Below are 12,430 nucleotides of genomic sequence, written 5' to 3' on the forward strand. Positions count from 1 at the left end.
CAGCGGATAATGAAGTTCTGTGAGGTCGACGAGGGGATACTCTGTTCCACCAACACACACGGACAACCCGGGTTCAGAAAGTAAAAGTTCTGCCAAGTATTTGATCCAACCATTTAGTAAACCAGCTCGTCCTAATTAGCAGCCGGGTAGATCAGGTAATTAGTGATATCACCTGTATTAAGTGCACAGGTAGAAAGGTATATGGCAGTACTTTTACTTTATGGAACCGGGATGTCCGACTCTGCCCACAAATACTCCACCCACCCCACCCTTGGGGCTAATGCCAAATGTTGCCATGATAAACGTGACAAGCAATTCATCAGGCTCTCATTAACCAAGCAGATTTGAGCAGATGCACTTTAATGGTGTGTAGTGTTACGGTTGCCTTGTCTCCCTGGCTTCTGTTGTCAGATGGGCCCCTTGGAGACTTGCAGGAAGGTCTCGTTAACGGCGCTGGCACACATATTGTCAGCATATTCTCGCTAATTTATTTATATAGAGTGCGTGCTGCTATGAATAGAACTGCAGGAATGCACCAATAATTAAGAGAGAAATTAAACATGGAGGTGGTTGAGTGCTTTCGATATGCACGCATGCAGAAACACCTCTCTGACTTTCCCTCTCTCCTGGACTACTATTCACTGGCTATTGTGTGTTGAATATGTGCCTATCGCTCCGTACTCTATACATAATGTAGTCTTAGCTGTGCGGTGCCCACTGGCATGTTTGATACGGAAAATATTGAATATTATGATGCAGGTCATTTGTCAGCTATTCCTGCTCCATGTCCTAGCAACCAGTGTAAATGGGTATAATAGAGTGTTCTATGAGAACTGGGACAAGATACACATCACATAATGGAATGGCTCTGAGAGAAGAATATGTCTCTGACGTCAGAATGCCATGTGAGAAAAGCTGTAGTGTCTGAAAGTACTTGACAATTTGATTGCAGCATGAGAGGTTTGTTATTGACCACATTAGTAACCATGGAAACTGTCAACTGAAGTGTGTGTGTGTACTCTCAGCCTGGGGAGATGATACAAGGAGGTCAGATGCTATTAAAATGTATGATGGTCCTCAGCCAAAAGAATAGCTACGGAGGATGTAGCCCAGAGGCTGATTGGTAAAAGTGCAGAACTCTCAGCCCCTTATCATTCACTATTCGTAGAAAATAAGAAATAAGACATTTTAAATAAGATAGGGACTTTAGTTACTTTACCTACTTATTTGGGTGCTTTTGGATACAGAAGGTACAGTAAAGTAACTAAATACATTAAGGTCGTTCCACCAGTGTATTGAATTAGTTGTTCATTATGACAACTGAAAAAATATAATACACAGAGAATCCATTTCTCATGCAAAATGGCATGAAGGTCAATAAAGCTTATATCCACTGTGGTGTGTGGTGATCAGTGTTGAAGTAACACTATGTTTATAACTGTCTCCTCATTATCACTTTGTGGTTGTGGTGTGGTGTGTGTGTGTGTGTGTGTGTGTGTGTGTGTGTGTGTGTGTGTGTGTGTGTGTGTGTGTGTGTTTGTGTGTGTGTGTGTGTGTGTGTGTGTGTGTGTGTGTGTGTGTCGTTTCCTCGCTTGTGTGGTGGCCATGTTTCTCCCTCCCGTGATCACTTGCTGTGGTGTTGCGAAATGTTGTGACTTAAATGTGCTAAGTGCTAACTGTGATGGACTAATGAACTGTCCCCCCACAGAGGAACGATGAGGAGGCTGTGGTGGACCAGGGAGGGGCGAGGTCCATGCTGAAGACCAACTTTGAGAAGGAGGAGCTTGAAGGTAAGATGAACTGGGTTTACCGTAATTTCCCAACTATTGGCCACGGCTCATACATTGATTTTGCAAAATTTCTTCAGCTAGAGGTTAATACACAGGGGCAGTTAATATGGTATTAATATGGTTTTGTTACTTGTAAATTGCATAAAACTCTGTCCTGCGGCTTGTGCACAATGTGGCTAATACACAGGAAATGACTGTTATCTGCGGTTGGCCCTTTTCTTTCTGCTGAAGGTCAAGGATGTGGGTGTCTGTGTGGCAGAGTGTGTGGGTGGCATGGTGCGCAGGAAGAGAAGAGTGGAGACCGCCTGTGTTGAGCGCTTTCCCTTTGCACCTCTCAGGAGACAGAAGACATGGGAAGGGAGGGGGAAGGAGGACCTCATGGGAGACAGGCTCTGGGGAGTGTGTGTGTGTGTGTGTGTGTGGGGGGGGGGGGGGGGGGGGGGGGTGTTGTTTGGTGGACCAGCACTGACGTCAGCCATGTGTCAGCCTCAGGAAGTGTTCTATTTTTACACTGGTCTTGTCTCTCTCCCTCCAACATACGAAAAGCACACATACAGAGACAGGATATATAGGACTTACGGTGATGTGTTAGGAATAAATTATTGGGAGGGATGGCAGTCAGGTTCAAAAATGTCTTTCTCAGTGCCTACTTCCAACACAAATTAAATTGCTCATACAAGTATCATTATGGTAGAAAGGTGTATCTACCGCTCGATCCATTTTATGGGTTCACATCAAGTGATTTAGTGATCATTTGTAAGACCCTGCAATAAAATGGCTGGTAATCCCATCACAATCAACTAAATATTGTATTGTGTCAATTCATTCAGATTCATGTATTGCTGAAATACTGATAGTACCAGAAAATCATCAACATATCCGATGTCTGAGGAACGTCAAATATATATATGTCTTTTAGGGAATGGTTTAGCCACAGATTTCTATGTGTGGACCTAGTGTGTGTGTGTGTGTGTGTGTGTGTGGTCCTGTGTACTGTACACACTGTGATGTGTAACAGTTTCTGACTTGCAGCTGCAGTGTGTCGTGACTGTGGTGTCTCTGAGGCAGATTGGCCATTTTCCTGGTGCTTCTGTGTGATGTCACCGATGTGCAGCCTCACATAGCAAATGTTTGGGTTTCATTTGTTCAATCTCGCTCTCGCTCTCTCTGTCTCTTTCTCACTTACTCTTTCTCTCTCTCTCTCTCTCTCTTCCCTCTCTGCAACCCTTCATGGGTACACGCCAACTACACTGCTGACTCACTCCACAGCCCCTGAACAAAAGAAACACTAAACACACACACACACACACACACACACACACACACACACACACACACACACACACACACACACACACACACACTCATACACACACACACTCATACACAACCATACACACTTACTGACACAAAAATCACACGCATACACAGAAACCCACACACACAAACACACCATGACGGTGCAAGATTAGAGTGTGGCATTGTTCGAATTGGCACAGCACTGACTGAAAAAAAAGAATTAGAATTCACTTAGACTCTCATTTCTGAGCCTGCCTTCTGGGCCTGACAACTCCCAGGGCCACACATCGACCCGAGACATATGATTTCCTGACATTTCTGGGCCTTATTAAATGACACAGGCTGGTGGCCGAAAGAGAAAGAGAGAAAGAGAGAGAGATGGATAGAGAGAGAGAGATGGAGAGAGATGGAGATGGAGAGAGACTGAATGTCAGCCGAATGCTCAGAGGAGCAGCTTCATGAGCCAAGATGGCCTGCTGCCTCGGGGCGGGGGGAGCATGGAGTGGAGAGCAGGCCGTGCCGCGGTCAGTGCGCGTTAGCCTCACGCGGCCACAGGAACACATGGCGGCAACCCAGAGGGGGGAGGGGGGGGTTGTCACTGAGAGTGCTGGATGTGTTTGACAGATTTCACAGTTAGGCTATGGGCCATGGTAGTCTTGGTTCAGAAGTTCATGAGAGGATCAAAGAAAAGAAAGGAAGTGGACACTGATATCAGGCTAATTGGTGTTTCATAATATACTATTATTGTGCTCTTGCTGTTTATTTGTATTGTTTTGTGATAATACCTGTAGAATCTGCAGCACACCTGTGCATGGCAGTTCCATTGTTTTAGCCATGGAGGCTTTTAGAAGAGTACTCTGTGTGTGTGTGTGTGTGTGTGTGTGTGTGTGTCTGTGTGTGTGTGTGTGTGTGTGTGTGTGTGTGTGTGTCTGCATGCGTGCGTGCGTGCCTGCGTGTGTGTGTGCATATGCGGGTGTGTGCGTTGTCACTGCAGCGGCAGATGTTAAATGCTGAGCATATCCTTTCAGCCAGGTCACTTCTTATAAAATGGTGTAGTAATAATGTTTCAGCTAAAGCACCCCACCAATGTCATAATTTAATTCCTCTCTCCGGGACACTCTGTCAGTATCCACTTCCATGGAAACCCTGATGGCGCGACCTCTAAATCCAGATTACACTTAATTCTATTTATTTACTATCCTTTTTGCTGTATTAATATGGTTTGGAATTGGACTCCCCCGATTGTTGATAGTGAATGCTCACAGAAGGAAAAAAGACTAAAAGCAGAAAAAGCAACAGTAGTAGGGAAGAGCTGGGGGGAAAACAGTGTGTGTACCCAACGGCTGCTGATTTGAATCAGTAGCTGTCACATACAGTAAGCTGTCTCGCTGTGATGGTTCGTGGCTCTTTGGCTGTACTCCAAACCCACCCCCACCCCCACCCCCACCCCCTCTAACCCTCCAAACGTGCTCCCGCTCCCCCAGGCCACCGGACTCTCTACATCGGCGTGCACGTGCCGCTGGGCCGGAAGACCCACCGGAGGCACAGGCACCACGGCCACCGGCACCGGAGGAGGAGCCGGGAGAGGGACAGCGGGGTGGACGATGGCCGTGAGTCGCCCTCCTACAGTAAGGCCAGCCTTCCAGTGTGGGCGGGATAGAGGAGGAGGATTTGACCCAAATCCTGGGTTGTAGTGCCCTCTTCTTCTTTATTCTACTAATATGCGAGCGGTGGTAGTATTGTGGCTAAGCCAGAAACATTTCCTGGCTGCGTTTGAGCAAGGCACTTTACCCTAAGTAGCTCTGGGGCCCTGCAGTAATTGACGTCTGTAAGTCGCTTTGGATAAAAGTGTCAACCAAAACATTAAAGAATAATAATACAAATATATAATATACTGTGTATTTCAGCACCATTTAAAGTAATAATAATAATACAAATATATAATATACTGTTTATTTCAGCCCCATTTAAAGGCAAATATGTTTACTTTTGAGGATGCTAATTTGCGCTGATCATGCATACATAGTGTTATCACATGCATTTATGAAGATGATCTTCTCACTTAACAAATCATTGCAAAATCTCCCATCATGCTGTCTTTATTCTCAATCCCTCCTACTGTACGATTAAGTTCACTATAGCACAAACATATTCCTGGTTGCTTTAAACCATAACTGGTAACCATAACCAACCATAACTGTAAACAGTGCATGTTTATATAAGTTTGTTTTAATGGATTGTGAGCGTTCTCCATCCGTCTCTGGTCGTCAGACACCCCATCTCAGAGAGTGCAGTTCCTACTGGGCACAGAGGATGACGACGAGGAGCACATCCCCCACGACCTCTTCACACAGCTGGACGAGATCTGCTGGCGGGAAGGGGAGGACGTCGAGTGGAGAGAGACGGCCAGGTAATGCACCACCGCCACCACCACCACCACCACCGTTACGTGTGCACCTAGAGGGATGGGCACGCTATTCAAGTAACTCACATTAGGTGCCCTTGAAGTGGGCTGCACAAATGCTCTTAAGTAGTCATACTTAGTTCCCCTGACGTAACTATTTCTTGAATACTTGAATGCACTTACTGTAAGGGTGCACAACTCAGTCTTTTACTGCCTCAGGCGGTATCGTTTAATTTTTATGGCTTCCCATCTGTTATGCCCACTATACTAGGTTTTATAAATCAATTTCTAATCTTACTTAGCACGACTGACAATAACTGTTGTGTTAATCCCTGATGGCCTGAGCAGATGTATTAAGTGTCAATATTGCTGCTGTTTTGTAACTCTTGTGTGATGCGACCAGAAGCTGCGTTAAAGCTGTCTGGTGCCTGACAAAGGCACAGTGAATGCATGTGGAGAGCAGTCTCATAACCACGGCATGACTCACAGCTGCTAGGATGAGTTCTGTGACATCCAGTTCGGCTTGCTGAGTCTTTTTTTCCACTCACATCCACTGTGCTGCAGCCTGCGTGCACCCTGCATCCTTCAGCCAGACACCATGTACAAGGCTTGCAATTGTGTGGCAGGGAATTACTTGTACACTGACAAGTGCTTTAATTTGAAGGGAAAGGGCTTAGGAACCTAGAATATGATGTTCAATGTGTATTATGGTTAGCATCTGCAGGGCTGTCCAGAAAGACCTTTGTTTTGTCATAAATACAGTATGGCAGTTGTCTGGCCGTTTTCCAACGATTTTTCTGCCTGGGGTGGAAGTTGTTATGGTAACAGTTTCAAGTGACTCTCATCACAGAACTGTGCCAGCCATTCATGGACATTCATGTTGACGGTTCCACAGAACTCCTAATAACCTCAACATATACACTACCAGTCAAAAGTTTGAGGTCAATTAGAAATTTTCATTCCACTCCATTATAGACAGAATACCAGCTGAGATCAGTTGCATTGTTTTTTTAATCAGGGCAGCAGTTTTCAGATTACACAACTGTTAGAAAGAAATGGCTGATCTTTAATGCAATATCTACATTTCCCATTACCAGCAACCATTCATCCAATGTTCCAAACGCACATGCCGTTTACTAATCTGATCATTTTAAAAGGCTAACTGAGAAAACATTGGAGAACCCTTTTGCAATTATATAAGCACATAATATAATCTGAAAACTGCTGCCCTTATTAAGAAAAACAATGCAACTGATCTCAGCTGGTATTCTGTCTATAATGGAGTGGAATGGAAATTTCTAAGTGACCCCAAACTTTTGATCGGTAGTGTACTTGTTCTGACAGTTAGATGTTCATCACTGTGGATCTTGTTGTTGTTCAGCTCACCCCAAGTTTATCTGAAAGCCTATAAAGTGTTTTGTTTTTAATGGCCTGGCTTTTTTAAAATTGATAGTATATTAAAGACTTTGACAGGAGCAATTTGTATAGAGGAATGGATTTGGACCATGAAACGGCCCCAGACTGGGACCCTTGTGGTTGCTGAGCCTGTAGAACAGGATGCTGACACTTCTATTAGACACTATGGCTCTCCATGTATCAGACTTATGGTGGTGTGATTTGTGATTTTTCCCTCTGGAGATTTGTGATGAAATTGCCTTTGGATGACAGTGACTGATTTGAATGAAACTTGTAGCTACAGTACAGTATATCGCTCTATATCGCTATCTAACGCTATATAACGTGAATATGACAAGAACACCTGAATATGACAAGAACATATTTATTTCATCTGAAGATGTTTTTAGGATGCAACCTATCACAAACATTAGTTCCCCAGGGATAAAGCCCACCGCCATCCCACCTTTGAAATAGCCACACCACATTAGTAGGGCTCGTCAACGTGTGCCACAGACCTGACTCCACAGCACCTGCTGATGTCACAGCTCTAATCAGCTCCTCGTCCATACTCTGAGCACATATGGCGGAGCAGCTGGCTGTGGCCGCGCATCTGCCGCAAAGTCACCTCACCAGGGCCACGTCCTTGTGCAGGCAGCGCCAGTTTGAGGTGGCAGATAACGGAGTGATATGAAAATAACCTGTGTTATTTATTTTTGTCTTTGTGTGTTGTTTGTGTGTGTTGTTTGTATGTGTGTGTGTGTGTGTGTGTGTGTGTGTGTGTGTGTGTGTGTGTGTGTGTGTCCCAGGTGGCTGAAGTTTGAGGAGGATGTGGAGGATGGCGGAGAGAGGTGGAGTAAGCCGTACGTGGCCACTCTCTCGCTGCACAGCCTGTTTGAGCTGCGCTCCTGCATCCTTAACGGCACCGTGCTGCTGGACATGAGGGCCACCTCGCTGGACGAGATCGCAGGTAGATAGATAGATAGATAGATAGATAGATACTTTATTGATCCCCAGGGGAAATTCAAGAAACACGGAGCTGCTGAGTAGGCTGCCACACCTGACGGCGCCGGAACCGCGTGGAGCTGAGCCGCAGTCTACCCAACACTGGCAAATTTGGATTAAATTTTCAGTCCACCACTATGGCAATTTCAAATCAACACAGTGCGTCCAACTGTAAACCATGGAGACAACAGTGGAAACTACTCTCTGTAGGTTAAACACTAGGATGCTAGTTAATGCGCATTTAGTTTGATTTAATATGAGAATAAAGTTCTTGGTTCATTCGCTGCGACCTGTCATTGAACTGGAAGGTGTTTTTTTAATTGTGCTAATGTACAGAGATATTGCTCAGATTGTAGCAAGGCACAGCAATTCCCCACGCTTCCCCCCCAGAACCTGTCTGTGGGCTGTGGGCTCCTCAGAGCTATTTTAGCTGCGCTAATGTGAGGTCTCACCTCATCAATCATGCAAGGGCTCCCAGGCTCTATCACAGCTCCTTAAGCATGTGAATTATACATCAGAGAAAACCTGGACTAAATTACTTTTTTGTCTCTCTCTCTGTCTCTCGCTCTCTCTCACCCATACCCAAATGGCTTGTGTGCTGCAACAAATGGGATGTGTAGTCATAACACGTGCTGCCATTTTACTAGCTCACTGCTGCAGAGGGGTGCTGATTGATCTGTGTAATAACTTAACAGGTCCCATCTGCAATGACGTTTTTCTGACACGCTGTAAATAACCCAGTTGAAAGATGAACTACATCAGCCCAGGAGCAGCAGAACTCACCAGCACACTGTCTTTAATCGGGGATCATTATACACTCTGCAGATTGTTCACATCTGTGGCATTAATTATTTATTCACTTCTGCTTGCCCAGAAAGGGCTTGAACATGGATTCTGTTAAATCAGGCATTATGTTCACCACCGAGCTCATTTTTTTGTGTGGCAGAACCTCTATGAACCCCAAATCAATTTGCCCAACAGCTCTGTGTCCTCATTTAGTGTTAGTGTTATTTAACATGCTTGGAGTATGAATTTAACGATTAACATGTAATGATTAACAACCTTGGAACCTAACAGCGTTTGTTCAGAACTTGTTCAGAAGTGTTGATCTGGCATCTTCAAAGAGCTCAGATGCTTTTAATATCCTCTCACTGTCTCTCTCTTCTCTCTCACTCTCTATCCTCTCTCTCTCTCTCTCTCTCTCTGGTGGTCAGAAATGATCCTGGACCACCAGGAGGCCGCCATTCCTCTGGGAGACGACATCCGTCGTAAAGTCCGCGAGGCACTCCTCAAGCAGCACCATCACCAGAACCAGAAGAAGCTGGCTAACCGCATCCCCATTGTGCGCTCCTTCGCAGACATCGGCAAGAAGCAGTCCGAGGCTCACAACATGGACAAAAACGGTGAGCGCCACCGTACCGGTTCTCGGCTGAGGTGATGCTCTCACTTCTCGGCTGTGTCCACTTAAGAAAGTCTTGAAATATCATCAGTCTCTTGCAGTCAGTTGAGTTGTGTCAGATATGAAGCTTTTAGAATAGTTTTAGGGTACATCTAACTTGGGATGGAAAATGGTCAGTAGTTACAGTATATTATGGTTAGATGAATTAAGTGATGATAGCCATTATAAGCAATTTAGCAAAAATGTACGGAGTAACCATGCACCACATATATGTATCAAATTCTTGACTATCAACTCCAATGACAGCAGTTTATTTTCCTCTTTACACTCTGTATACCTACCTACACTCAATTTGATCAAATATGGGTTAGCATTTTGCATTACCCTTCACCCTGTCACTATCCTTTACTGGTGGAAGGTATCTGGGAAGGTCTGTTTAATTCCATTGTAAGACAGTTCCATATTACCCTGCATTGTCCATTTCTTACCCTTTATTGGTGTGGTTCAGCATCTGTTCTCCTGTTTCCTGTGGTTGAGTCAGTCTTTTTAATCTGTGTGTGTGTGTGTCTTTACTGTATGTATTTGTATGTGTTTGTGTGTGTGTGTGTGTGTGTGTGTGTCTTTAATGTATGTATTTTGTATGTCTGCGTGTGTGTGTGTGTGTGTGTGTGTGTCATTGGCAGGCGGCTCATCCTTCTGTTCCGCCCTCTCTTCCTCCTTCTGTGGCTCTTTTAAGAGGGCGGGCTGTCGGAGTGAGAGGCAGGTGTCGTCCTGCACTCCCTGGTCCCTCTGTTGCCCTCAGTGTGTCCCTGTCCCCGTCTCCACTCCGATCCCCACCTCATCCACCACCCACCCACCCCCCACCGCCTCGCAGCACAGACCCCCGCAAAAGAGCCCACATCTCCCGCACGCCACGGACGTGTCCGATATCCAGCCACTGGACACGGAGGAGGACACGGATGCAGGCAACTTAAAATACTTCACAGACTCGCTCCTTTAGCTCCTTCCTAAAACATAACTTGTGAAGGTGAAGGTCCCTGTGAAGGACTTCCTCTTAAAGCTGTTGTCGTGTCTCTGTCAGTGCTAGTTGACAGGTTGGAGGGAAGTGTGGCACTTCGCAGTGCTGTGAGATGACATGTAAAATGATGATTCTCTGCAGCTCAGCATGGAGCACAGAGATGTTTGTTTGTTTGTTTGTTTTTTCCTCTAATTTGTGTTTCTTAACAGTTTTGGTGCTCAGAGGTTAGTGGGTGTCACAACACTGACAATGGCTGACATGGATAAAACTAAATATTTAAGTGGATAAAACTAAATATTTAAATTGAGAAAACTAAAAAGACAAAATAACCACACATTACTCAGTTATCACAATACTGTTTCATTTTTACAACATTTTAAAAAAGTTATGTCTTTTTAACAGACATAGATATAGCATGACTAGGTATGCCTGACTCAATATCCCATGCTGCATGATACTGAAATGAATTCAGAGAAATGGCGAGAATACCATTGCCCCCTCTAATTATTGGAAATAAACCCTGTTTTCCATTTAGGATCACCTTTAGCAGGTCTTATGTTTAGGAAGCAGATTGTGGCAGCTCCCCACATGCTGACATTAACACCCCAAAGAACACCCTAAACCCTTTTAGTGCCTCATCTGGAGTGTTAAATTAATGAATTGAGTCATTAATTCCAGTAGTGCTTATCCAAAAAGCAGCATTTTAACAGACATGTGCGTGACCAATCTGCAAAAATCTGGTCGTGCAAGTCAGAGTATGTGTAATCATAATCAAAATCAAATTTTTTTTAAATTGTTTGCGGGGGCCGAATTATGCTAAAGTGCTAAAGGGGTTCATGTTTGGGTGTTACTTCGTTGTTTTTGTCTGCTTGTGAAATCGCTTTAGTGGCAGAGCTCTGACACAGATGTTTTTATGCTAAAAAAAAATCATACCCGAAAGGTCTGCTTCTGGCCCTGATGCTTTTTAGCAGCTTAGGCTAGAGAGATAGCACCTGCCAACACGCGGATCAAACACTGAAATTAGTTTTAGCAAATGTCATTTCTCCGCTTTAGAGACCCTCTCTTCTTCTGGTCTGTCCTCGAGCTAATTTCATGTTTGTATCAACCTGTCTCAAAGGGGGCAACAACGCTTTAATCATCACAGGCACCCCCCTTAATCACAAATTCTCCCGATCCACCATTCATTCATCCACTCACTCACTCACTCATTCATGCAGTCAATCCATTCACCACCTCTCTCACCCAGCTGCTTTTATCTGCTCTTGAGATTCTCCTCAAATCGCTGGGGATGTTGCCAATGTTGAATACAACACAGCAGAGTGTCAATGGTCCACCTTAGTGCTCACCCTTGGAGCAAAGGCCGCTAAGCAAACACAGTACCGCCCTGAAAAGACACTTCTGTCTGCTGTGATGTATTACCATTTGTGAGGCCGGCCTGTGCCTTTCGTTTATGATGAGAGCGGCTGATGCGCTCAGTTGAAGGGCCACTTGTGGCCAGATAAGTGACAGCTTGAACTTTTCGTCCCGGTCCAATCGCAGGTCAGATGATCTCTCCCCAGACACTCCCCATGGCCCCAGAGGGGAAGAGTGAGGTGAGCCGAGAGAACAGTGCCGTGGACTTCAGCAAGGTAAGAACCCACGGCCCCCAGCAGATCACACACTCATTCTTTTACACACAGAACCTACAGGGAAAGCCATAACACACACTTCATTTGAGAAAACACAGCCAATGTTTTGATTATGTTTGATGATGTTGCACAACGTCTGTATGAGTAATCAAGCTCAATTTCTTTCTCATGGGCATGAAGCAGTTAGTTTATTCTATTTTCACAGTAGTGCAATGGGTATTATTGGGTGTTGATTTCTTGCATTTCAATATGCACAGTTTTATACCTTCACTCGACCTGATTTTATATTGTACATTACTCCAACCATCAGCTCAAATGAACATTCTGCAAAGTCAGCAAACTTATTAATGGCTCTACAGTATAGTATTTAGCCAGAATAATAGTCTCTAATGAATTATCCTTTCTGTTTCTCCCAAGGTCTGCTAAAAGCCTTGATTAGCTGTAAATCAGCTTATTACTGAATATGTTTTAATGGAGGGCTGCCAATACTGT

At 44.7% G+C, this 12,430-nt stretch overlaps 1 protein-coding gene across 6 annotated transcripts in view; it reads left to right on the forward strand.

Moving 5' to 3' along the window:
* Positions 1-12,430, forward strand: part of slc4a10b (solute carrier family 4 member 10b) — a 46,063-nt gene that overhangs the window by 15,960 nt on the left and 17,673 nt on the right. For 5 of the 6 annotated variants that reach the window (XM_042071346.1, XM_042071336.1, XM_042071359.1 and 2 more), the window contains 6 exons: positions 1,709-1,790; positions 4,574-4,717; positions 5,361-5,499; positions 7,698-7,858; positions 9,108-9,296; positions 11,850-11,938. In XM_042071346.1, the coding sequence (XP_041927280.1) occupies positions 1,709-1,790; positions 4,574-4,717; positions 5,361-5,499; positions 7,698-7,858; positions 9,108-9,296; positions 11,850-11,938 (804 nt within the window). The remainder of the gene's footprint in view (positions 1-1,708; positions 1,791-4,573; positions 4,718-5,360; positions 5,500-7,697; positions 7,859-9,107; positions 9,297-11,849; positions 11,939-12,430) is intronic. The other variant, XM_042071352.1, reaches the window with a different exon arrangement.

The sequence above is a fragment of the Alosa sapidissima genome, chromosome 2 (assembly GCF_018492685.1).
Source record: "Alosa sapidissima isolate fAloSap1 chromosome 2, fAloSap1.pri, whole genome shotgun sequence".
Classification (NCBI taxonomy): Eukaryota; Metazoa; Chordata; class Actinopteri; order Clupeiformes; family Clupeidae; genus Alosa; species Alosa sapidissima.